This window comes from Rhinatrema bivittatum, chromosome 4 (assembly GCF_901001135.1).
Source record: "Rhinatrema bivittatum chromosome 4, aRhiBiv1.1, whole genome shotgun sequence".
In the NCBI taxonomy this organism is placed as follows: domain Eukaryota; kingdom Metazoa; phylum Chordata; class Amphibia; order Gymnophiona; family Rhinatrematidae; genus Rhinatrema; species Rhinatrema bivittatum.
In genome coordinates, this window is record NC_042618.1 from 411,194,873 (window position 1) to 411,221,886 (window position 27,014).

At 43.6% G+C, this 27,014-nt stretch overlaps 1 protein-coding gene across 2 annotated transcripts in view; it reads left to right on the forward strand.

The window, feature by feature from the left end:
- The window catches only part of C4H3orf84 (chromosome 4 C3orf84 homolog), a 45,346-nt gene that overhangs the window by 16,371 nt on the left and 1,961 nt on the right, over positions 1–27,014 (forward strand). For both annotated transcript variants that reach the window (XM_029601200.1, XM_029601199.1), the window contains 2 exons: positions 4,543–4,656; positions 18,787–18,855. In XM_029601200.1, coding sequence (XP_029457060.1) covers positions 4,543–4,656; positions 18,787–18,855 — 183 coding nt within the window. The remainder of the gene's footprint in view (positions 1–4,542; positions 4,657–18,786; positions 18,856–27,014) is intronic.

Here is a 27,014-nt window from a genome sequence, read left to right on the forward strand (position 1 = left end):
CAAATTGGGTGGGAGGGCAGCATGGTGGCGAGGGGGAAGAGAGGCTGAATGTGGGAATGTTAGGGGGAGAGAGGATGAGTAGCTCGGTTTTGTTGGTGTTGAATGCCAGAAAGTTGTCAGTGAGTAATTTGTTTATTTCAGACAAAGCAGAGTTCCAAATCTTCATTGCGTTTGGGATAGAGTCGGTTATTGGTATGAGTATCTGCACGTCATCTGCATATATGAAGTGCTGGAAACCCAGTTTGGAGAGCAGTAGGCAGAGGGGTATAAGGTAGATATTAAAAAGGGTTGAGGAGAGGGAGGAGCCTTGTGGTACTCCTTGTGAAAGCCTGACTGGTTTAGATTCGTTGCGACCGATTTTTACCCTATAGCTCCTGTCGTGTAGGTAAGACTGGAACCAGAGAAGGGCAGTGTCCGAGATGCCAATTTCCTTGAGGCGTTTAATGAGTATGTTGTGATTGACTGTGTCGAATGCCGCCGATATGTCTAGTAGTGCGAGTATGTGGGATTGTCCTTTGCCCAGGGCTTTGAGTATGGTTTCCGAGAGGGAGATAAGTAGGGTTTCTGTGCTATGGTGTTTACGGAAACCAAACTGGGATGAGGAGAGAATATTGTGGTCTTCTATATAATCTGTAAGTTGTCTGTTAATTATTTTTTCAAGTATTTTGGAGAGGAAAGGGAGGTTTGACACTGCTCTGAACAGTTTTTAATCATCCGCATATTTGATTACCTCACTTGTCGTATTTCTTTCCAGATCATTTATAAATATATTGAAAAGTAAGGGTCCCAATACAGATCCCTGAGGCACTTCACTGCCCACACGCTTCCACTGAGGAAATTGTCCATTTAATCCTACTCTCTGTTTCCTGTCTTTTAGCTAGTTTTGTAATCCACTAAAGGACATCGCCACCTATCCCATGACTTTTTATTTTTTCTAGAAGCCTCTCAAGAGGAACTTTGTCAAATGCCTTCTGAAAATCCAAGTACACTACATCTACCGGTTCACCTTTATCCACATGTTTATTAACTCCTTCAAAAAAGTGAAGCAGATTTGTGAGGCAAGACTTGCCTTGTGTAAAGCCATGCTGACTTTGTTCCATTAAACCATGTCTTTCTATATGTTTTGTGATTTTGATGTTTAGAACACTTTCCACTATTTTTCCTGGCACTGAAGTCAGGCTAACCGGTCTATAGTTTCCCGGATCGCCCCTGGAGCCCTTATTAAATATGAGGGTTATATTAGCTATCCTCCAGTCTTCAGGTACAATGGATGATTTTAATGATAGGTTACAAATTTTTACTAATAGGTCTGCAATTTCATTTTTTAGTTTCTTCAGAACTCTCGGGTGTATACCATCTGGTCCAGGTGATTTACTACTCTTCAGTTTGTCAATCAGGCCTACCACATCTTCTAGGTTCACCGTGATTTGATTCAGTCAATCTGAATCATTACCCATGAAAACCTTCTCCATTATGGGTACCTCCCCAACATCCTCTTCAGTAAACACCAAAGCAAAAAAATCATTTAATCTTTCTGCGATGGCCTTATCTTCTCTAAGTGCCCCTTTAACCCCTCGATCATCTAACGGTCCAACTGACTCCCTCACAGGCTTTCTGCTTCGGATATATTTTAAAAAGTTTTTACTGTGAGTTTTTGCCTCTATGGCCAATTTATTTTCAAATTCTCTTTTAGCCTGTCTTATCAATGTCTTACATTTAACTTGCCAACGTTTATGCATTATTCTATTTTCTTCTGTTGGATCCTTCTTCCAGTTTTTGAATGAAGATCTTTTGGCTAAAATAGCTTCTTTCACCTCCCCTTTTAACCATGCCGGTAATCGTTTTGCCTTCTTTCCAACTTTCTTAATGTGTGGAATACATCTGGACTGTGCTTCTAGAATGGTATTTTTAACAATGACCACGCCTCTTGCACACGTTTTGCTTTTGCAGCTGCTCCTTTCAGTTTTTCTAACTATTTTTCTCATTTTATCAAAGTTTCCCTTTTGAAAGTTTAGCACGAGAGCCGTGGATTTGCTTATTGTCCCCCTTCCAGTCATTAAATCGAATTTGATCATATTATGATCACTATTACCAAGCGGCCCCACCACTGTTACCTCTCTCACCAAATCCTGTTCTCCACTGAGAATTAGATCTAAAATTGCTCCCTCTCTCGTCGGTTCTTGAACCAATTGCTCCATAAAGCTATCATTTATTCCATCCAGGAACTTTATCTCTCTAGCATGTCCTGATGATACATTTACCCAGTCAATATTGGGGTAATTGAAGTCTCCCATTATTACCGCACTACCAATTTGGTTAGCTTCCCTAATTTCTCTTAGCATTTCACTGTCAGTCTCACCATCTTCACCAGGTGGATGGTAGTATACTCCTATCACTATAGTCTTCCCTGGCACACAAGGGTTTTCTACCCATAAAGATTCAATTGTGCATTTAGGGCCGGATTTTAAAAGGGTTACGCGCATAAGGTACGTGTGTAACCCTTTTAAAACCCCCCTGCGCGCGCCGAGCACAAGCCCCGGGACGCGTGTAAGTCCCAGGGCTTGCAAAAAGGGGAGGTTGGGGGCGTGGCCAGGGGGCGTGGTGTCGGTTCGGGGGCATGTGGGCAGTCCGGGGGCATGGCCGAGTGCCCCGACACAGCGGCCTGTGTCGGGGCCTGCCGCGCCGGCACGCATAAGTTACTACTACCCGGAGGCAGTAGTAACTTTTCGGATAAAGGTAGGGGGGGGTCTAGATAGGGCCGGGAGGGAGGGTTAGGTTGGGGAAGGTGCAGGGGGGGTGGAAGGAAAGTTCCCTCCGAGGTCGCTCCGATTTCGGAGCGGCCTCGGAGGGAATGGACAGCGCGCGCAGGGCTCGGCACGCGCAAGTTGCACAAATGTGCACCCCCTTGCGTGTGCCAACCCCGGATTTTATAAGACACGCGAGGCTACGCGCATATCTTATAAAATCCAGCGTACCTTTGCACCTGATGCGCGAACAAAAGTACACGCGCGCACTGTCTTTTAAAATGTACCCCTTAGTCTCATGCAGGATGTTTATCCTGTTGGTCTCTATGCCATCCCGGACATAAAGCACCACACCGCCTCCCGGGTGCTCCTCTCGGTCATTATGATATAATTTGTACCCCGGTATAGCACTGTCCTATTGGTTGTCTTCCTTCCACCATGTCTCTGAGATGCCAATTCAGACTATGTCATCATTCACTGCTATACATTCTAATTCTCCCATCTTACTTCTTAGACTTCTGGCATTAGCACACAAACATTTCAAAGTTTGTTTTTTGTTTGTATTTTCATTCTGCTTTTTAATTGATAGGGATAAGTTAGAATTTTTTGGCTCAGGTGAGTTTTTAGTTACAGGCACTTGGACCACTTTTCTTATTATTGGAACCTCACTGTCGGGATGCCCTAATTCTAGTATCCTTTGAAGATACCTCTCTCTGAACCATGCACTGCTGAGTGACTGTCGGCTTTCCCCTTTGTTCTAGTTTAAAAGCTGCTCTATCTCCTTTTTAAAGGTTAGTACCAGCAGTCTGGTTCCACTATAGTTAAGATGGAGCCCATCCCTTCGGAAGAGACTCCCCTTCCCCAAAAGGTTCCTCAGTTCCTAACAAAACTGAATCCCTCTTCCTTGCATCATCGTCTCATCCACGCATTGAGCCTCCGGAGCTCTGCCTGTCTCTGGTGTCCTGCGCGTGGAACAGGGAGCATTTCAGAGAATGCTACCCTGGAGGTTCTGGATTTAAGATTTCTACCTAAGAGCCTAAATTTGGCTTCCAGAACCTCCCTCCCACATTTTCCTATGTCATTGGTGCCTACATGTACCACGACAGCCGGCTCCTCCCCAGCACTGTCTAAAATCCTATCTAGGTGACGCATGAGGTCCGCCACCTTCGCACCAGTTAGACATGTTACCAGGCGATCCTCACGCCCACCAGCCACCCAGCTATCTACATTCCTAATAATCGAATCACCAACTATGACGATCGACCTAACCCTTCCCTCCTGGGCAGTAGGCCTTGGGGAGATGTCCTCGGTACGAAAGGACAGTGCATTACCTGGAGAGCAGGTCCTTGCTACAGGCTCCTTTCCTACTACACCAGGTTGATGCTCTCCAATCATGAGACCTTCTTCCTCCAAGGACTACAAAGACATGGGCAGCTGGAAGTTCGAGCAGTGACCTCACTAATTTTTGGCAACAGCTTCAATAGTTTGGTATCTGTTTCAATTATTACAAAGCTTGGCGGTGAGAAGGCCTGGCATGTTGGATTAAACAGGGAAACTCGTCTGCTCATATATCCATAATGTGAAGACAAGGAGAAATATCCCACATCTAGAATCTATCCTTAGCAGTGTGTTCCAGAATAACTAGAGAGAGTGGATGGGCCAACTGGGCTATATTTGCTGTCAACCCAATGTTACTATGGAATAATAATTAAAAAACACACATGTAAAATGACTGCATTAGTTTCACAGATTCAGAAAAGGTGTTTTGTAGCTGACTCTTCTTGATGACTCCTTTCAGCATCCCACTGGATTCTATGGGCATTTCAGAACCAGAATTAGGAATGATTTCAAGCAGGAGTACCGGCATGAGGCGCGGCCACAGCCTCCAAGAGTATTCATCCAGAGAATGAAGGTGAGTTTTGTAAAGTATAATAATAATTCTGATTTTCCAAAAACATGTCTTCCTCAGTACAGAAGCATAGTATTAATTTGTTAAAGCAGATTGTTAGCTAAATAAAATAATTACATTTTATATAACATGTTATGCTTATGTATGTATTAGACTAGTAGTGCTATATATTTCTTACTGAGATAATTATATTTTAGTTTGTTTAAAATATATTTTATTAATTTAAGAAGCACATTTTGATTCCAGTCTGTGACTTGCAACAATGTTTGTTATGAAAGACTTTCTCTAAGGCTATAATTAAGATAAGATAAGCAAGCCTTCCCAGATCCCAATTGAATGATAGCAACTTTTATAAGAGACTTCACAATATAATGTAAATAATTAATCCTAACTGCTCGGTTATCTTACTCTATTTCTCTCCCCAGTTATATGACCCTTGTTGTAATGTAACTTTTGATCTCTTTGCACTTGTTTATTTTCCCTTTTTTTTTGTTCACACCCCCTTGTTTTATGTAAACCGGCATGATGTGGTTTCTAATCACGAATGCCAGTATAGAAAAACTCTAAATAAATAAATAAATAAATACGTTAAAAAAAATGGCAATAAAAATTTTTATATCATACAGCATTATCATACCTAAAAAATGATATACACAAAATAATTTACATTAAATTAAATTGTTTTTTTTGTTTCCTTAATACCACAGTTACTGTTCAATGTAAAGGCTTCGCCTAAAGTTATTAAGTTACTAGTAAACCGATGCGATGTGCAAACGGATGTCGGTATATAAAAGGTTTTAAATAAATAAATAAATAAATTTAAAAAAGATCAAGAATATAAAAAATATATCCACCTACAAAATTGTATCCACCAAATAAAGTACCGATAACCATTAAGAATACATAAATCTCATAAAATCACCACACATCCACATACAATACTAATCTCACACATAAAATATAAAAAATATTCCTCCCAACATGTTTCGCATATTATAGCTTCTTCAGGTGAAAATTCAAATTTAATGCTTAGTATATACAAAAACTGGTGACTGCATTTCAAAATTTGTAAACAGTTGCACACAACTATCAAAATACAAATGTCCTTCATGGGAGTTTGTCTTCAAATGACATCAAGAATGAAAATTCTTAGAAGGAATAACTTTGTATGATCTGCAAAATACAAAACTCATTTCACATAACAAAAAATAGCAAGGAGTCACTTATATCAAAAAGAATAAAAAATAAACTTTCTCACAATGTATAAATAACATAATCACAGACTTCCTGGCTAACAAACATTAATTTACCTTGCACCATTCAAACTGTCATGAAATCAGGGCAGCGACTCCCGGGACATCTCCATGCACAAAATTTTTCAGTGTTGTATTTTGAGTTAATTTTCAGACGATAAGTCAGAGGCAGGCAGGAGGCATTCCGGGGAGGACCGGAGTTAGCTAACTCTAGTTGGGCCATAGAGCTGTCCTAAAGTTTGCCAGTTATACATAAACATAACCGGCTAACTTTAACATAGCTGGGTATATTCAGTGGCGCGATTGAAAATACCCTGCTAGTTAGCCAGATATGTTTATCAGGCTAGTAGCCAAGCCGCTCAGCTTATTGTTATTTTTATATCATTTGGGATTGGGACACTAAACAAAATAAATGTTGTAATTGTTTCTTTGTCATTTTCAAACAGCACATCTTTGTGGCTTTCATTTTTGGCCTAGCTAGATCTGTGAGCATCAGAAAACGTCTCATAATGGAATAAGCAAGTTTGCTTACCATAAATGGTGTTTTCTGTAGATAGCAAGATGAATTAGCCATGCTGTCTGGGACGTCCACTAGGGGGCAGCCTGGACAGAGCTTCACAAAGATCTATGTGGCTGCGCGGCTGCTCTTCCTTTCCCGTGCGGCACCATCTTCCCTTCAGTTCATAATAAAGCTGATTTCATGAAGCGTGAATTTCCGAGGCTGTCCAGGGAGGTGGGCGGGTCAGCATGGCTAATTCATCTTGCTATGTACAGAAAAAAATGTTTATGGTAAGCAAACTGCCTTTTTCCCATTGATAAGTAGGGATGAATTAGCCATGGTGTCTGGGAGTCCCCAGCTAGCAATCAAGAGCAGTAACTCCAGTCAAAGCAGTCCAACCGCTTGAGCTGTGTTGCTGTGGACAGCCTCATGTCTTGGAAAGTGAGAGAAGCACTGCCCTGCCCAGGGCTACATCCGAAGAAGCTTAATGGTTGAGGCAATAATGCGATGTGAAGGTATGCAACGATGACCACATGGCCGCTATACAAATGTTCAGCGAAAGTACATTGTGGAGGTGGGCCACAGAAGCAGCCAATGCTCACACTCGAGGAGCTTTTGGATTGCTCGTAAGGGTTTCTGCTCGTGTAGAGTAGCAGAAACGTATACATTGTGATATCCAATTGGATAGAGTCCACTTGGCTACTGGAAGGCCCAGAGCATTTGGGCTGAAAGAGATGAACAGCTGGGAAACCAGTTTGTCTGAGTGTGTCCGACACTTGTAGTAAGTCAAGGCTCATTTACAGTCCAACGTGTGGAACAAACACTCCCTCTCATTGGCATATGGTTTAGGGAAAAAGGTTGGTAAAGTTATGGTTTGGTTGAGGTGGAAAGATGAGACCACCTTCAGTAGAAAAGCGGGGTGCATCCATAATATTACTTTGTTGTGGTAGAACTGCAAGTACAGGGAATAGTGAACCAACGCCTAAAGCTCACTAACTTGCCTAGTCGAGGTCACCACCACGTGCCTTGTCGGCATTTAAAGGGGCTGCGGTGGGAAACTAACCCACAGCCCCAAATGATGACATCATCGGGCCCTGCTACTTAAGGCAAGGCCCGCCACTCGTTCCTTGCCTTGGCAACAGGTCTCCACACTTGTTGGGTGCTCGTTGCTTGTTCCAGTTCCTGACTTTGTTCCTGATTCCATTCCTGTTTTGCTATCTAACGTTGCGTGGACTGAATTCTGGCTTTGACCCTTGCTACATCTGGACAATACTCAGAACTGACCTCTGGCTTTGATCCTTGCTACATTTGGATCACACTCAGGACTGACCTCTGGCTTTGACCCCTGCTATGTCTGGACCACACTCAGGACTGACCTCTGGCTTTGACCCTTGCTACGTTTGGACCAAGCTCAGGACTGTCTTCTGGCTTTGACCATTGCTTTGTTGGAACGCTGCACCTTGACTAGCTCTGCCGCCTGCCCTGACTCCAGCCTGTTCTCGACTACACCTTTGGTATCACCCTGGACTTGGCCTTCTCAGGCTTCGACCTTCTACTACCCGGGCATCACCTGTTCTTGTTCCTGGCCTGTTCTTTGCGCCTGGGTTTCTGGATCCCTGCCTGATCCGGACCTGCTTCGGTCCCTCCAATACCTCTGCTGGTCCCTGGCTGCTTGCTGTAACATCCACTGGAAGTCGTCTAAGACCAGCTGGCCCTGGCACCCAAGGGCTCAACCTGCGGGGAACGTGGGCTGGTATTTGCGAAGCTCCAGTCGGCCTCCATCTCCTAGTCTGCTCCACCGCCCGACAGTGGGAACCCATGGGGCTTGCCCTACGGGTAGCGTCAACCCCACCTCAGGCCAAGGGTCCACCTCCGGTGCAACACTGAGTCAACGGCACAGATGGGGAGGCACTGGAAGAGGCGTGCTTTGATGCTCCAGACTCCGCACTCTTTTGCTTATGTGGCGCATCTCCCAACGCTTTGTGTCTTTCTGGAGGATGGGCCCATGCAGGCACCTCCAGGGGACAAGCTGCTTCCACCAACGCACCAGGGGGCTGCAGAAAAGAAGCTCTTTTAACCTTACGCGGCCTGTCAGAGCATGGCCCCAGAGAAGAATGGGCCAAGTGCCTCTCCAGCAACAGGACACCTGAATCAGAACTCTCTTTACAAAGCCGGGTGGTCTTTTGAGCTCTCTACCTTTGGGCCCAGGGGGACATGCGGCCGCAGTCCTTGCAGGGGGATTGATCGAGCTCTGGGCCCAGGCAGAGGTAGCAATAGTTTTGGCCTTTCGTCGTTGATATTATTTTGCCACACTGGCAAAATTCAAATCCTTACAGTCAGGGAGACATAAGCGCACTAAAATGTGCTGAATTATGTGGAGTTACACCAAAAATGACAAAAAAACTATCGAGACGATATCCATGAAGCTCCGCGCGTGGCTCACAAAGCGGAAAAAAAGAGACTGAAGGGAAGATGGCGCCGCGCGGGAAAGGAAGAGCATCCGCACAGAGCAAAGCTCTGTGATCTTTGTGAAGTTCCATTCAGGCTGCCCCCTAGTGGATGTCCCAGACAGCATGGCTAATTCATCCCTGCTTATAGACAGGAAAATACATTAAGTATTCCTAATGAGTAGTGTATGCCTGCTTCCCTACTTATTTCTTATTAGGAAATAAAAGAGTACTATTTTTTGGACAATGTTTCTATGACGAAAAATAGAAAATTAGAAACGCTGAACATGACAGCAGATAAAGACCATATGGATCATCTAGTCTGTCCATCCATATCTTCTGGTCAGCTTTATAATCTTTTCCTATCCCTCAGAAATCCTCAGTGCTTGTCCAGTTTTTCTTGAATTCTGATACCACCACCTCCACAGGGAAAATGTTTCATGTGTACACCACCTTCTCTGTAAAGAAATATTTCCTTAGATTACTTCTGAGTCTACTCCCTTTCACCCTCATCCTATGACCCCTCATTCAAGAGCCTTCTTTCCATTGAAAGAGGCCCGCCTCCTATACATTTGTTCCTTAGAGGTATTTAAATATTTCTGTCATATCTCCCCTTTCCCGCCTTTCCTCCAGGATATACATGTTTGGATCTTTATTTCTGCCTCTAATTTATGATGAAGATTGTTGATCATTTTAGCAGCTGCCCTCTGGACAGACTCTATCCAGTTTATATCCTTGTGAATGCGTGGTCTCCAGAATTGTACACAGTACTCCAAATGAGGTCTCACCAGAGACTTATTTATACAAAGGCAATATCACCTCCTTTTTCCTGCTGGCTATTCCCTCTCTGTGCACCTAGTCATCCTTCTCGCTTTTTTTTTTTCCTTTTGAATGTTTATTAGGAGTAAATCATATATATCTAACATTATCACTGTTGGATAAACAACCATAGTTTAATCCATTAAACATAAGAATGTACAGAATATGAATCACACGTACATAATACATATTATCGAACAGCCATGAAATAGTCTTATGGATAATAAACACTGAACATAACTGATGTTGTGATCCGTCTCAAAATGGTTAATAACTCCCATATTTTTTAACCCTCCCTATCCCTTCCCCATCTCCCCCTCACACTCTATAAGCTTACGTTGAGCCTCTTAAATGTATTCAGTTGCTTCTGCAGTAACAGACTACCCCCACTGTAAATAGGCATACATATACTGGTCTTGTCCATAAGCTCTACCATTTCTCTCCCCTATTATCAGAGACATGATATATCATGAAACGTAAACAATACAAAAAATACAAAAATAGCAGATGTTGAGAGTGTGCCTTCCTCTCACTCAGATAGTTGCCACAGTTCATATGACGCCCAGGTCTTCGTAAAAGCAGGTAGAGTCTTATTTTTGCAGGCCGTGATCTTTCCCAACCGATATACAGTGGAAACTTTTCGCTGTACCTCAATCAGGTGTGGGATTTTGGGCGACCTCCAATATTTGGCAAGAACACATCTTGCAGCTACAAACACAAAGTAAGCTAATCTTGAAACCTGTTGAACCTCCTCAGGCCCTGATACATTTAACAACACTTGGGCAGCTGAATATCCAGCGCTCATATCGCATAATAGTGAAACCCATTGAAGAATCTGTTGCCAGTACTTTTGTATATGGGGGCAGGCCCACCAGGAATGGAAATATGTACCTTCCTCTGTTGACATCCCTTCCAGCATTTCCCTGATGACATAGAGTAAATTTTATGCAGACGTTCCGAGCTAAGATGCCATCTGTACAACATTTTATAGCAGTTTTCTATAAGCGAGGATGCTATCAGTCCTCTGCCTACACTGCTATACACCGCTCTCCAATCTTCACTTTCCAGCACCATACCCAGATCCCCCTCCCAAGCTCTTATGAAAAGTGGTTTATCTTGAATATTCGAGTTCAAAAACCCATATAATTTGGAAATGGCTTTCGTAATTTTATTTGCCCCTCGACAAAGCCCTTCCAAGAACGTCACTCCTGACATCAGACTATCAGAGACCTGGGGAGTAGTTAAATAATGTCTAAGTTGTAAGTACTGATAGTGATTGAGATTGCTTAATTGGAACCTGGCACAAATCTCCTCAAAGGTGAGGATCCCCTGGGGACTCCAAATGTGATCGACAAGTGTTATGCCTCGCTTTTTCCAATCAAGGAAAGCTAGAGGAGGAATACCAGGTGTGAAGGCTGTGTTGTAAAAGAGGTAAGTGTGTGTGCTGTTTACTTTTCTGCCCATAAACGGTTTCCACCACTGCTCCCCAGATCCGTAGTGTAGCCTGTAATGGTGATGAAACCATTTGCAACTTGGGCCAAGTCTGTTTAGGTTGCCAAATAAGCACTTGTAAGGGCATATTCCCCACCATTGCTTGTTCCATTTTTATCCATGTCATAACCACCGGGGTTTTATGCCACTCCAGTGTAGCCCTCAAATGTGCTGCGGCATGGTACCAGTGTAAATTGGGTACTCCTAGGCCCCCCTGCCCTTTGGATAAGTACAATATTTTCTTCGAAACCCGAGGAGGTTTACCACCCCAAATAAACTGCAGCAATCGGCGTTGACATCTTTTTAATACTACCTGCGGTATAGTGAGAGGAAGTGTTTGAAAAAGGTAAAGAAGGCGTGGTAACACATTCATCTTTAACACAGCTATCTTACCCAGCCAAGCTATATGATATCTATTCCACTCCTCTAATTCCTTATATATGTTTGTTAATAGGGGAGTGTAATTCAAATGAAATAAAGCATCTATATTGCCTAAATAAACCCCTAAGTATTTTATCTTTTGGGGTGCCATTTAAACTTATATGCTGCCCTTAGCTCGTTTGCCTGTTCAATAGGGACATTAATATTAAGGATCTCTGATTTGTCCCAGTTGATTTTAAAGCCAGAAACAGAACTAAATCTGGATATTTCCGCCACAATCTCTGGCAATGAGGAAGAAGGTTCAGTGACCGAAAACAAAATGACACCTGCAAAAAGGGCCATTTTAGATGAGAAACCCCCTAACTCAATCCCTTTTATGGTAGAATTATTATGGATTCTAATGGCAAGGGGCTCTAAAAACAGAGCGAACAACAATGGAGAAAGTGGACATCCTTGACGCATTCCTCTTTGCACTACGAATGTAGCGGAATATCCCCATTGATTTTTAAACAGGCCAAAGGAGAATCGTACAATTTGGAGATCCATTTGATAAATAGAGACCCAAATTTCATAAGCTGCAGCAATTAGAATAAATATGGCCAGTGGACCAGGTCAAACGCTTTTTCGGCGACTGTTGTTAAAAGTCATCCTTCTGGTTTTTGACATTACCTTGTCTACCTGTTTGGCCACCTTAAGATCATCAGCTATGATCACCCCCAGATCTTGCTCTTGTTTTATTCACAGAAGAATATACTGTACTGCTCCCTTGGTGGCTAATTTTAAAAGGAATGTGCGTGCGCCCATAAATGTTCGAATTGGCACGCAAGCATAGATACGCTTAATTTTATATCTTACGTGCATATCATTTAAAATATCCCTGCCGTGCATATGTGTTCAGCCTTTATACGCATATTTTAATAATATGCTCGCACAAATGACGAGAGAGACAATATGACACTCTATATACCTTCCACTGTAAAAGGGGCACTTTCAACTCAGGGCGGGTTTTGGGGGGAGGGCGGTGATAGATTGGTCTGCTTAGGGTCAAGGGTCTGTGGACCCTTGTAACACTGCCCCCTCAAAACCCACCCTGAGTTGAAAGTGCCCCTTTTACAGTGGACATATATATAGTGTCCTATTCTCTCTCTCCCTCTCCCTCCACATGCCAAACCTTTGCAAAATTTGGGGTTACGCACGTAAGTCTTGGCCCCCACCTCTACCTTTTGGGTTTTTGCAACCCAAATACATGAACCTGCATTTTTTAGCATTAAATTTTAGTTGCCAAAATCTAGGCCACACCACAATCTTCATTAGATCCCTCCTCGTGTTTTCCACACCTTCCAAGGTTCTATCCTGTGTGGAAAATCCTTTTAGAGGAATTTACCCAAGAGGTCTGTTGGCCTGACTTTGTGTACTTCTGTCTATACCAATTTAAATACTTTAAAGAAAAATCTTTTAACTCTAAAGAAACAGAAGGCACTTAGCTTACTTCTACCCTGTTGCAAATTTTGGTATCATCCACAGAAAGTCAAATCTTTCCTGATAGCCCTTTCACAATTTCATTGATGAAAATATTGAAGAGAACTCGTCCGAGGACTGATGCCTGCAGCATACCACCTATAACCCCCCTTTCCTTGGCATAAACTCCATTTGCCACTATCCTTTGTTGCTTCCCACTCAGTCACTTTATTGCCCATACATAGGGCTCTCGGTTTATTTATAAGTTGACAATGAGGATCTGTATCAAAGGCCTTGATGAAATCCAAGTATACTACATCTAGCAATCTCCCCTGTTCTAATGTTCTGGTCACCCAGCCAAAGAAATTGATTAGATGTGTCTGATAAGACCTTCCTCTGGTGAAAACCATGCTGCTTCATATCTTGTAATCCATTGGATTCCAAAAAATGCATTATCCTCTATTTTAGCAGTGATTCCATTAATTTACTTACCATCAAAGTTAGACTAACCAGCCTGTAGTTCTCACACCTTTCCTTACTTCCACTTTTGTGAAAAAGAACCACATCTGCCTGTCTCCAGTCTATTGGAACCACTCCCCAATCTAAAGAAATGTTGATAAGGTAGAATGCGGAGCTGCCAGAACTTCCCTAAGTTCCCAAAATACCCTGAGATATATCTCATTTGGCCCCATTGCTTTATCTACTTTTAGTTTGCTAGTTCCTCGTGAACACAATCTTCTGAAAATTGATTGAAGAACACCTTCTTCTATTCCTATTTGTTTTATTTATTTATTTATTTATTTAAAAACTCTTCTATACCGTCGTTAATTTAATTCACCATCACAACGGTTTACAGAAAGGCACAATAAGGAAAAACTATAATTGGTATAGATTACAAATTATACATGTGCCAACATAAAATGGTAACATATTTTAATAAGAGAAACTATGTGTTTAATTAAGGCTTATATGCCGGTTGAGAAACTGTCAAGCAGTTCAAATCTAGCGTTAATATGCAATTGGAGATATTAAAGGAAAAAAAAACTGATTACTTGGTGCGTCCTTATCTTTCAACTGTTTTCCTCCTTCTCTTTGTCTTTATAAAAAGCTTGTTTAAAAAGCAAGGTTTTCAGACTAGTTTTAAATAGTTTCAAATTTCTCTGCAGCCTTATTTTGAGTGGCATGGAGGAGTTCCATAGAACAGGTCCAGCCAGCAACAGTGCTCTCTCCCTTACCTGAGTGAGGCATGCTGATTTAACAGAAGGAATAGTTAGTAGAGCTTTATTAGCAGATCTCAGGTTTCTGTGTGGTACATGTACGCACAGTGCTGTATTAAGCCAGTCGGCCTTTTCATCATGTATTAATTTATGAATTATACACAATGTTTTGTATTGTATTCTTTGCTCAATTGGAAGCCAGAGTAGCTCAGCAAGTGTACTTGTGATGTGGTCTCTTTTTTTTTTTTTTGCCTGTCAAAATTCTAGCAGCAGAATTTTGTAATATTTGGAATGGTCTAATGGTAACTTGAGGTAGCCCTAATAGCAGAGAGTTACAGTAGTCTGTGCTCGCGAATATCATTGCCTGTAAGACTGTGCGAAAATTATTCAGCGTTAGCAGGGGTTTCAGTCTTCTAAGGATCATTAGTTTGGCATAACCTTCTTTTAATTTCTGTGAAATGTGTTGTTTCATGTTAAGCTCAGGGTCAATTATTACCCCTAGATTCCGTGCTTTTATTGCTAACTCTACAGTTTGATTATTTTTTATTGCGATTGTAGTTTGTGTAAGGTGTATATTTTTTCATTCTAGGTGTAAGAATTCAGTTTTATCAATGTTTATTACCAGTTCCATTTGGTTTAGGAGTTGTTTGATTATTTCAAGATACATATTGGCCAGTTTCATTGTTTCTTCAATTGTGTTTATGATGGGTAACAGTAGTTGTATGTCATCTGCGTATATGTAGTGTATTATTCCAAGCAAATTATATGTAGTGTATTATTCCAAGCAAATCATATCGTATTTTATCCTGTATAACAGTTATATGTACTTAGCTAGTTGCTCAATTTAACCTGTTACACTGTATCATGTCATTATAAGGCTGGCCTTAGACATCTTGTTATATGTAAACCAATCTGATATGCCAAATCGAATGTCGGTATATAAAAATAAATAAATAAGTCCTGCGAGTAGGTGACATACTGGGAGGAGGTAAATGTTAAAGAGTGGTGCGGACAGGGCTGATCCCTGTGGGACTCTTGTTTGTAGTTTAACTTTGTCTGATAGTGTGTTTTTGATTTGTACTTGGAAAAATTTATTGTTTAAGTATGACTCAAACCAGTTTATTGTTTTGTTATTGAGTCCTATTTCTTTTAGTCTATTGATAAGTATTTTGTGATTTACAGTGTCAGATGCTGCAGAGATCCAATAGAATCAGAATGTAATGTGTTCCTGTATCAAAGCCTCTTAAGATATTGTCTGATAGAGCTAGTAATAATGTCTCAGTACTGTAGTGTTTGCGGAAACCATGTTGTGCAGGATATACAATGTTATTACTTTCTAAGTGGTTTGATAGTTGTTTTTGTCAATCATTTATTTATTTAAGCTTTTTATATACCGACAATCATTGGGAACATCTTATCAGTTTACAGAGAAAATAATGCAGCAACAGGCTTTACATGGAACACTTAATAAGGGTAATAATATTAGCGGGAATCCAAAAACAGGAGAGGAGCTATTACGCATAATTGACGATAATATGATGGTTGAAGAACATATATACATAGGCAAACAATGCACTAGAATAATGTTTACAAATGTAGGTGTGTGTTTGGCCGCATCTCAAAAAAGATATAATTGCTATGGAGAAGGTACAGAGAACGGCTACCAAAATGATAAGGGGAATGGAACAGCTCCCCTATAAGGAAAGACTAAAAAGGTTAGGACTTTTCAGCTTGGAGAAGAGATGGCTGAGGGGGGATATGATAGAGGTGTTTAAAATCATGAGAGGTCTAGAACGGGTAGATGTGAATCAGTTATTTACTCTTTCGGATAATAGAAAGACTAGGGGGCACTCCATGAAGTTAGCGTGTGGCACATTTAAAACTAATCGGAGAATGTTCTTTTTTACTCAACGCACAATTAAACTCTAGAATTTGTTGCCAGAGGATGTGGTTAGTGCAGTTAGTATAGCTGTATTTAAAAAAGGATTGGATAAGTTCTTGGAGGAGATGTCCATTACCTGCTATTAATTAAGTTGACTTAGAAAATAGCCACTACTATTACTAGCAACGGTAACATGGAATAGACTTAGTTTTTGGGTACTTGCCAGGTTCTTATGGCCTGGATTGGCCACTGTTGGAAACAGGATGCTGGGCTTGATGGACCCTTGGTCTGACTCAGTATGGCATGTTCTTATGTTCTTATGCTCAGATCTAGGGGGTCAATGTTCTTTTTCTTAATGATTGGTTTGATTATGGCTCCTTTCAGGATATCTGGCATTGATCCCTCATCTAGGGAAAGGTTGATGATCTTAGTTAATGTTGGAGCTACTGTGTTGGCTAGTTTTTTAAATTCCATTATGGGTATGGTGTCAATTGAGTGAGGAGCAGGGTTCAATTTTTTTTATCATATTCTCGACTTCAGTGTGTGATATCTCTTCAAACTCTGACCATATGTTGACGTCCCTTTTGGGCATCTTAATCTCTTGTTTGGTTATGTTAGGGATTTTTGTTCTTAAGTTTTCAATTTTATCTTTAAATAATTGAGCTACTTCATTACATTGATTCTCTTGTAAGTTCTGATGATTGTTTGTATTGTCGTTGGTGAGGTTTTTTACTATGTTAAATAGAGTTCTAGCATTATTTCCAAGCCCTTCCTCAATGAAAACTAGGGTCGTATATTTATTTTTAACAAATGCCAACAATGCAAAAAAGGAATCCATTTTTGGTTTGTTCTGTATGGAATGAAAATACCCCAAAATTTTCAAGTATTTTTGTATTTGTGGCATTTTCTTTTTTTAAATGGACCTCCAATGGCCCTGACTGGACTTTCCTGGCATTGAGACCTAAGGCCCAGCTTGAACATCAAGCTAGGTTGAGAGAACAATGTACAAATCTCATTTTTGGGTGAGTGTCCTCACTCCGAGGGTCATCAAATCTTCACAAGAAAGCACTGTTCTGTTCGTACGTCTCACTTTGAATGTCAAAGTGGCCCCTAACCCCTACACTAATACCTAAACCTCACCTCGAGTTACTAGGTGGGCCTCCCATAGAGATATAAATATCTATCTAGTGTGAGGGCATTATGGCTAGTGTCTCTCTCTCTCTCTCCACATAAGTATTATTGCAATAAACTGCCTATTACCATAAAACATGCCCCTTTTTCTATCACATGCAGTATTTAGTGCATTTTGATAAATCCAGGCCTAAAGTAGCTGAACCAAAAAAAAAACATTAAACAAACTAAATTAAAACAACCCCCCACCCAAAAAAAAAACCCAAAAAAACCCAACCAAGTAAACTAACTGAACCAAACATTTTGGGGCTATATTTATTAAGCAATTACAATTTTTTTCTCGGCAGCCTCTACATGTTCTCCCGCTTCAGTTGTGAATCCTATAATCCAATTTTTGCATTTCCTTCTGTCATTAATATATCTAAAAAAAAGTTTGTTACACTCTTTAATTATATTAGCTATTGTTTCTTACATTTGTGACTTTGCTGTCCTGATTACTTTCCCAGCTTCTCTTAGCCTTTTCAGATATTTGTGCCTGCCTTCCTCCTTCAGTGATCTCTTGTAGTTTATGAATACTAAATGAGTCCTGATCAATAAATTCTTGAATCAGGTAATTGCATTCTTAAGAGGCACATCCTGTCCAGCACTTTCCCCATCCAGAGCAGGTATACTATTTATGAATAATTCAAAGACTGAAAAGAGTTGTGATAATTCGTACCACCATTTTGAGAGCTGAAATGATAAAGAAAGCAATTATCTAGCTTACCAGTTTGCAGCAAGAAGGTGTTAGGTCTAATCAGCTGTCATCTGGATTAAAATCATATAGAGTTAGGAGTCTGCAGGAGTCTGTGTACACAGACATACTGTAAGTATCATTATTTTATGTAAAACATCACAGAGGACACAGTTGTTTGCTGAAGTAACAAGCTTTCAGGGATAGGCCCTGCTGTATATTTTGCACTCTGCAGCTTTTGAATCCACATAGAAGGGGTGTTTTCTTAATTAATTATACTTGTAGATTGTTTTGTATTTGTTTTTCCATCCAATTTGAATGTACTCCTGTGGCCAATGAATATTATTAAAGCACCAATACACCGGCACCCCTGCAGCTATCTTTTTTATTTTGTTTCACAAAACTACAATACTAGCTTTTTCAAGTCAAAGTTAGACTTTGCTTTATGAGGATTGCCAGTACGAGAGCAATGCATCACTGCGGGGGGGGGGGGGGGGGGCAAGATCACATGATTAAATCATGTTTATTATTTCATTTCTGAAAGTAACCCCATGAAAGACGCTGACATATCCAACCATTTGCTCAGGAGTTTGGAATCCCTACCAAGGTACTGTGGTAAAAGCTGCAATACTGAGCAATACTGCAATACTCAGCAATACTGAGGTAAAAGGTACTGTGGTAAAAGCTGCAATACTCAGCAATACTGAGGAACAATACTGTTCCTCAGTATTGCTGAGGTTCAGGCCAGTCCTTTAATGATGAGAAAATTATGTCACATCCAGAGCTTTTCATCAATGCCTTCTCTCTTCTATTTTTTAAAAGGAAAATCCAGCCAAACATGCATTTTCTAGGCATGATAATCGTTATATGTTCTCCACTGTTTGTGCACCCGTAAGTATAAAAAATTGTAATCTATTTAATATAAAGTGAAATTATTCTTTTCGTTATAGGAAATTAAGCTACAGCTCATCTCATTAATGCAAACTGTTTAGTCAGATACCCTTGCGGAGGTGAGTTTATTTGGGAGGAGAAAAGAGCAACGGGGAAAGGTTTAAAGTTAATTTTCTGAATACCTTATTATGCAGATCCCTTCATCAAGCTATCATTTTAATTGTTAATGTAATTGCATATCCTTACTATGTTTTATCCCCTTCGGGCCAGCTTCATTTACACACAGAGAAATGATTTGATTACAATTTCATACCTAGTAGGTCTATGAATGTATTTGCATATCTTGTGCATACAGAATCTAAATGTCTCTGTCTGCTGATTAAGTATTAAAACATCTAAAGGTGGATCTTTTCCTATACTGGGTTGAGGAATCTGTAAGAATTCAGATTCCAGTATTTAGATTTTTGTTGAAATATGCAGCAGAGACTTCCAACATCTTTGGGCTCTGCTATTCTGGGTTGAATCAGGTAGTATAGTGCCAGCAACAGTGGCAAGGTGCACTTATAGATTACTCTACATTGTCTGCATTTTAGTCTCATAGGTACAAATAAGTATGCACTGGAATCTTTTTTTTTTTTAAATGTGTAACCCCCTTGCCCCATTTGGAAGAGGCACATAAAATATGATAGGATCTGGTACCTGTGTAAGTCAAGTGCCGATCTCTCGGGAAGTGGGTTCAGAGGGAAATTTGGGTCGAGCAGATTGTGTAATGGACACAGGTCCAGAGGCTAGAAGGGGTGTGCAGGTGACCTTAGTTGGACAGGGCTCTCCCCCACTGAGAAACTCCCTCAGACTGCTTCAACTCCTAATCACTGGAAATGTGGGACTAACTTCAAAATATGTTCCAAAACCAACAAACATTTATTTTTTGGTATTACCAGCAGTCAGAAATGCATAGCAGAATGAACATCCCTGATTAGGTCAGGGTACATAGTCTTATTTAGCTAGGCTGAGAGAACTGCAAAAATACAAGAAAAGTTAGAGGTATGAGCACTTCCACAGCTATGTACACAGGTCCCCTTAGTAGGGGAACCATGTTACCAACTCTTTTTCCCACTTTCTTCATTATCTTAACATTAGCCACTAGCCAGCAGTTTATTTATCTCTTCTCCTTACACAGTGGTGTACCTAAAGTATTTGGCACCTGGGGTCAATAATTCCTTTGGCCCCCTCCCCCCCCCACTCCAGATTCACTTCTCTGTCCCTCCTTCCCCCCCCCCCTCCCTTCTCCATCCCCCCCCCCCCCATGAACCCTGGTTCCCCTCTCCCTCACACAGGCTCCCTCTCTCTCTTGCACACACTTTCACACACCCCTGCACACAGGCTCCCTCCATTTCTTTCTCTCTCACATACACACCTTCACACAGCTCCCTCTCTCACACACAAACAGGCACTCTCACTCTGATACACACACACACACACACACACACACAGACATGCTCTCACACACAAACACTCTCTCACTTCCTACCCCGCTCCCCATCAGAAGCACAGCAGCAGCTTCCTCCTTCAGCCCCCCGCGACAGATGGGGACTCTTTATTTTTCTGGAAGTGGCATGGGGTCTGTTGCGGCTCTACTTCCTGCACCTGCAGTGGTGAGGGTGGGGGGCAGCACTGTCGCTTTCCTCCTGCTTTGGGCCGCGACTGCATGACCTTTCCTTCTTCCCGCCAGTGCAGACCCACCACTACCTCTTCCGGGCCGCAGAGGGTGAGAAGAAGAAAAGGCTATACAGCTACGGCTCCAGACCCATGGTACTCTAGGCGGCCACCCAGTGCTTTTATCGGTCCCAGCCGGGAGGCCTCCCCCTTCTTCTGACGCGAGCAGAGTGGGCTCCACTCATGGCCACCCCCCTCCTGGCTGTCACCCAGGCGGACCGCACCCCTGCATCCCCTTACTATGCCACTGTCCTTACACAGTATCTTCTCCTCTTTTTAAATAGGCCGTACAGATTACAGTCTCAACAATAAGCTTACATTAGGAATTCATTTCAGTATTCACAACTTGCCACATAGGGGCAGATTTTCAAAGGCTAAGCGCGTAACCTGAGGAAATCTGCCCCTGCGTGCGCCGAGCCTATTTTGCATAGGCTCGGAGGCGCGCATGTTCCGGGGCTTGCAAAAAGGGGCGGTTCGGGGGCATGGCCGGGGCGGGGGCGTGGCTGGGGCTTGGGGTGGGGGCGTGGTCGGGGATGTGGCTGCGGCTTGGGGGTGGCTCGGGGCGTGGTGGCGGAGCGGCCATGGAGGGAACGGGGAAAGCCATCGGGGCTCAGCGCGCGCAAGGTGCACATATGTGCACCCCCTTGCGCGCGCCGACCCCAGATTTTATAACATGCGCGCGGCAGCACACGATTAGTATATTTCCTCCCAAGAGAATGAACCTCTGTTTCCCTGTACGTACCCAGATCAGTCCAGACTCCTGGGTTTTGCCTCCCTTCCAGCAGATGGAGACAGAGAAAGTTTCACAGGCACTGCCTCTTAACCTGATGTGCCACCTGCATCTCCTCAGTATTTCTCTGTCTCCAGCAGATGGAGATGGTGCAAAACCTGCGGTTCTGTACCCGAATCTGAAAAAAAAAGAAAAGAAGTTTTAGGGATATTAATCAGACTTTCCTCCCAGGAGATTGGCAAGTCCTGGTGGGACCATCCCTCCTACTAGTAGGCTAAGGACGAACAGGGGTTGAGAATCCCAAATTTGCTCTTTAGGATATGCCAGGGGTGACAGACAGTGGTCCGGCTCTCTCCCCCTCAGCGAGGCTCGTGGGAAGCCTCTGTCACCCTTATTCAGGAAAGTTAACTTTTTTCCTTTTCTTTCTTGTCAGTAGTTTCTATAAAAAGAAAGAAAGAAAGAAGCGATTCTTGTTTGTTCCAGCGTTCGCCCCGGTGCTGGAGGCACGTGAAAGCAGGGTGCTCAGGCTGAATCGGTTCCATGGTTCTCGATCCCGTTTCGCTGTTTTCGATGTCAGTCACACGGTTAGGCAAGCCAAGCCATGCAGCGTGCGAGCCGCCGCTTCGTGTACAGGGAGCACTGCTAGCGGCTCTCTATGGACTGCCAGTGCTCCTGCTGCCTCTCTGGTGGGGAGGGCACTTCGCAGGATTTCGTGATGGTGTCATCTAAGCAGCACGGCCCTGGCAGGTCACTGGCTGCTATGGAGCGGCCGATCCATTTCCAATCAGACTTTCGCAGCTGTGGAGGACAGAGCGGCTGGGGGAAGGGATCTCCCACCAGTGCTCTTGCCGGCCAATTCTGGCCCCAAGGAGGCCCAGTGGGCCTAAGAGGGCAGTCTGGGGGGGATCCTGATCACCTGGCGGGGGTAGATTTGTGTGGTCCTTCTCAATTTTTGCCGGACTTTATTCTTTTATTGCAAAAAGCATATCTAGCCAGCCAGACCAAGCCGAGTTGCTCCTCCAGGCACGGGCGCCCGGAGAGTCCACCCAAAAAGGTGCCCAGGTTGTCGGAGATGCCGGGGGCCACAAGGATCCATAAGGTTAGAAGTCCGGTGATGCAGGGGACTGCGTATTATTTTTCCTCGGAGGAGTCTGACCAGGGGTTGCCCTCAGGGGATGGTCCCCTTGGTGTCTCTCTTCCCAGAAGTGGTCCAGATCAGGAGGGAGAGCCTGGAAAGATTCCGGCCATAGAGGGAGATGATCCTAAGGTCGTTCGCCTGTTTCAGAGGAAAGAGCTGGGTCCTATGATTCCGCATGTCCTGGAGGAATTGGGAATAGCGTTTCTGCAGGAGGAGCTGGACCAGGACATGGTGGATCCGGTAATGGCTGGTTTAAGGGGCCCGGCCAGGACATTTCCTTTCCATAGGATGGTCAGGCAATTGATGATCAGGTAGTGAGAAACTCTTGAAACTGGTCTAAGGTTAGTAGGGCTATGGATAAGCTTTATCCCTTGCCTGAGGAGACCCTGGAGCTCATGAGGGTGCCGAAGGTGGATGCCTCCGTGTTGGTGGTCACTAAGAGAACCACCATTCCAGTAGCTGGCGTAGTAGCTCTGAAGGATCTGTAGGACAGAAAGCTCAAGATGCTCCTCAAAAAGATTTTTGAAGTCTCTGCTCTGGGCATCCGTACTGCAGTGTGCAGCAGTTTTATGCTTCTGGCTGGGTGCAGCAGCTACAGAGTGCCAGGGATCTCTCACCCCAGGAATCCAAACAAGCAGAGAGCCTAAAATCAGAAGTAGCTTACAGAGCTGATGCCTTATATGATCTTATTCGCACCTCTTCTAGGACAACGGTCTCTGCGGTATCAGCTAGGAGGCTCTTGTGGTTGCAAAACTGGTCAGCAGACATTTCGTCAAAGGCTCAGCTTGGAGCTCTCCCTTTTGAGGGCAAGCTCCTTTTTGGAGAGGACTTGGTGCAGTTGATAAAACAAATCGGAGATAACAAGATGCACAAGCTACTGGAAGACAAGCTTAAAGGGCTAAAACTTTTTCTGATGGTTCACTCTCACTTTTGAGGCCAAAGGTGTTTCCGTCAGAGCGGGGCTCCGGGTGCAGGCCAGAGGCAGACCTCGGGGAGGTTTCAGACCTGGTCTAAGTCCTTTCATGGACACAGAGCAAACCAAGAAGGCTCCAGCCAAAGGCCTAGCGGGGCCAAATCCACACAATGAAGCAAGGCCGACCCACTCCTTATTCGTGGCCATCGGGAGTCAGTTGACTGTTTTTTACAAGGAGTGGGTCAAGATCACGTCAGACCAGTGGATTCTAAGCGTGATAGAACAAGGCTATGCTTTAGAATTTCTTTGGCTGCTAAGAAGACTGTTCATGGTATCCCTCTGTACTTCTCCAGTGAAGAAGCTTGTTGTTCAACAGACCAAATGCTAAGAATGCTGGGGGGGCATTGTTCATGTCCCCCAGGAGGAGGGGGGGGGGGGGGCGGGAATGTACTCTATTTATTTTGTGGTGACAAAAAAGGAAGGGACATTTGATCCAATCCTAGACTTGAAGAAGGTGAACATGGCCCTCAAGGCCCCCCGTTTCAAGATGGAGACTCTCAGGTCCATCATAGCGGCAGTGCGAAGCAGGGAGTTTTTGGCTTCCCTGGATCTCATGGAGGCATATTTGCACATTGGGATTCGCCAGGATCATCAGAGATACCTCAGGTTCATGATCCTCGGGTAGCATTTTCAGTTTTGCGCTCTCCCGTTCGGTCTAGCCACTGCTCCAAGGACTTTCACTGAAGTAATGGTGGTGGTAGCAGAAGCCCACAGAAAGGAAGGGATGGTGGTGCATCTGTGTCTGGATGATTGGCTCATTTGAGCGAAGTCGGAGGACCTTTGCAGACAGGCGGTGGAAGTGGTATTGCCCCGCTTGAGATCCTTGGGTTGGATTGTGAACCTGGCCAAGAGCCACCTTTCACCTTCACAGGTTCTGGAATTCGTGGGCGTGCAATTCAATACCCATGTGGGCAAGGTCTTTCTCACAAAGGAGCGGAATCTCGAGCTACAAGTGCAAGTTCAGAACCTGTTGGAGACCCGAGTGTCCAAGGTCTGGGATTACTTGCAGGTCCTCGGTTCCATGACTTCAATCTTGGAACTGGTCCTGTGGGCGTTTGCTCGTATGAGACCTCTACAGAAAGCATTGCTATCCCAGTGGGATCTGATTTAAGAGCAGTTTTATCTTCCACTACCGCTTACAAACTTCGCCAGGTCCAGTCCTTTGTGGTGGCTTGGCTGGGACAATTTGTGCAGCAGGGTGGACCTCAAGGTCCCTCAATGGATGGTAATGACTACCGATGCCAGTCTCATCAATTGGGGGGCTGTGTGTCAGTCCCAGTCGGTGCAGGGTCAATGGTCAGTGAAGGAAGCAACCTGGTCCATCAATCGCTTAAAGACGAGGGTGGTGCAGCTGGCTTTGGAGGAGTTTCTTCCTCTTCTGCAGAACTGTGCAGTCAGAGTTCTGTCAGACAATGCAACGATGGTGGCTTACTTCAACCGCCAGGGAGGTGCCAAATGTCAAGTGGTTGCTCTGGAAGTAGAGATGCTGATGTTCTGAGTGGAGCAGCATCTGGCCTTGATAGTTGCATCGCACATAGCGGTCCAACAATGTGCAAGCGTATTTTCTCAGCCAACAGCAACCAGGAGAATGGGAGCCTTTGGAGGAAGCAATGACCCTCATTTCTTGCAGATGGGGCATGCCTCATATGGACTTGATGGCAACCCCAAGGAATGCCAAGGCATCGCGTTTCTTCAGTCGCAGAAAAGAGCATGGAGTGGAAAGGGTCGATGCCCTACTGCTGCCTTGGCCGCACAAAGTTCTGATTTATGTGTTTCTTCCATGGCCTCTGGTGAGCAAGGTCCTAAGAAGAATAGAGTGCTACCCAGGGATGGTGATTCTAGTGGCTCTGGAGTGGCCACGAAGGCCTTGGTTTGCAGATCTGGTCAATCTAGCAGTGGACAGCCCCCTGAGGATGGACCATCTCAGAATCTTCTACAGCAGGGCCCTATATTTTCAGATCAAGTGGATCACTTTTGTCTAGCGGCTTGGCTTTTGAAAGAAGGCAATTAAGGAAGAAAGGATATCCAGAGGATGTTATTTCTACTCTGCCTCGAGCTAGTAAAACCTCTACTTCCTTGGCGAATTTCCGGTTTGGAGAGTCTTCGAGTCTTGATGTACGGAACAGGTGGTTAATCCTCAGCAAGCCTCAGTTTCCTCAGATTCTGTCCTTTTTAACAGAGAGGCCTAATGAAAGGTTTGTCCTTTAGTTCCCTCAGAGTGCAGGTGTCAGCCTTCTGCTGCTTGCAGGGCAAGGTTCATGGATCAACTCTGCCTGCGCATCCAGATGGGGTACATTTCCTCCACGGAGCGAAGCATTTGTGTCCCTCTGTTCATAAGGCGTGTCCTTCCTGGAGCCTTAACTTTGTCCTCAAGGGCATGTGTGAAGCTCCATTTGAGCCTCTTAAGAGAGCTACCAAGAAAGATCTGACTTTGAAGGTTGTTTTCTTGGTGTCCATTTGTTCAGCCAGAAGGGTGCCTGAACTTCAAGCCCTGTCATTTAGGGAACCCTTTTTATGGATTTCGGGAGTTTCCCTGAGGATGGTTCCGTCCTTTCTGCCGAAGATAGTTTCAGCGTTTCACTTAAGTCAGGCAGTGGAGCTTCCGGCCTTTCCAAATCTAGAGATGATATGCCTCATGTCAAGGAATTAAGACGTTTGGATGTCAGAAGGGCTTTGTTGTGATATCTAGAGGTCACTAATAGTTTCAGGCTGTCGGATCACCTTTTTGTGCTATGAAGTGGTGCAATAAAAGGTTAGAAGACGTTAAAGTCCACGACAGCATGGTGATTGAAACAGGCTATTGGTTCCACATATATCTGTCGCGATTGTCCTATCCCAGAGGGGTTAAGGGCTCATTCTACCCATTCACAGGCAGCCTTCTGGGCAAAATGCCAACTAATTTCACCGCAAGAGATTTGTAGGGCGGCTACTTGGAAGTCTTTACATACCTTTGCCAGACACTACCAATTGGACGTCCAGCTCCTGGACGTCGGCAGTTTTAGTGAAAGTTTTCTTCGAGCGGGACGCTCACAGTCCCACCCCGGTTAGGGAAGCTTTGGTAGAGCCCAGGAGTCTGGACTGATCTGGGTACGTACAGGGAAAGGAAAATTGGATCTTACCTGCGAATTTTTGTTCCTGTAGTATCACAGATCAGTCCAGATACCCACCAAGTAGTGGAGAGGGGTTTTAGAGAGCCCACTCGATCTGTCTACTTTCATAATTCTGATTAATTCTGAAGAATGGCACAGGTTTCCCATTAGTCCTTTTATGAAGTGTTATAAATTTACTAACAATTTTCCTTGTCCTCTGCTTGGTCCGGGAGATATGGTAGAGTTAATTGTTTGAAAGTTTTTGTTTAAGTTTTTTTTATGCTTGGGTACCAGTTAATACAGAAGAGATGCAGGGTGGCACACCGGATTAAGAGACAGTGCCTGTGAAACTTTCTCTGTCTCTAACTGCTGGAAGGGAAGCAGAACCCAGGAGTCTGGACTGATCTGTGATACTACAGGAACAAAAATTAGCAGGTAAGAACCAATTGTCCTTTTCTTCAGAGTCTCCTTCTCCAATACCCATCCAGGCCATAGGCAGAAACTCCTCCAGCT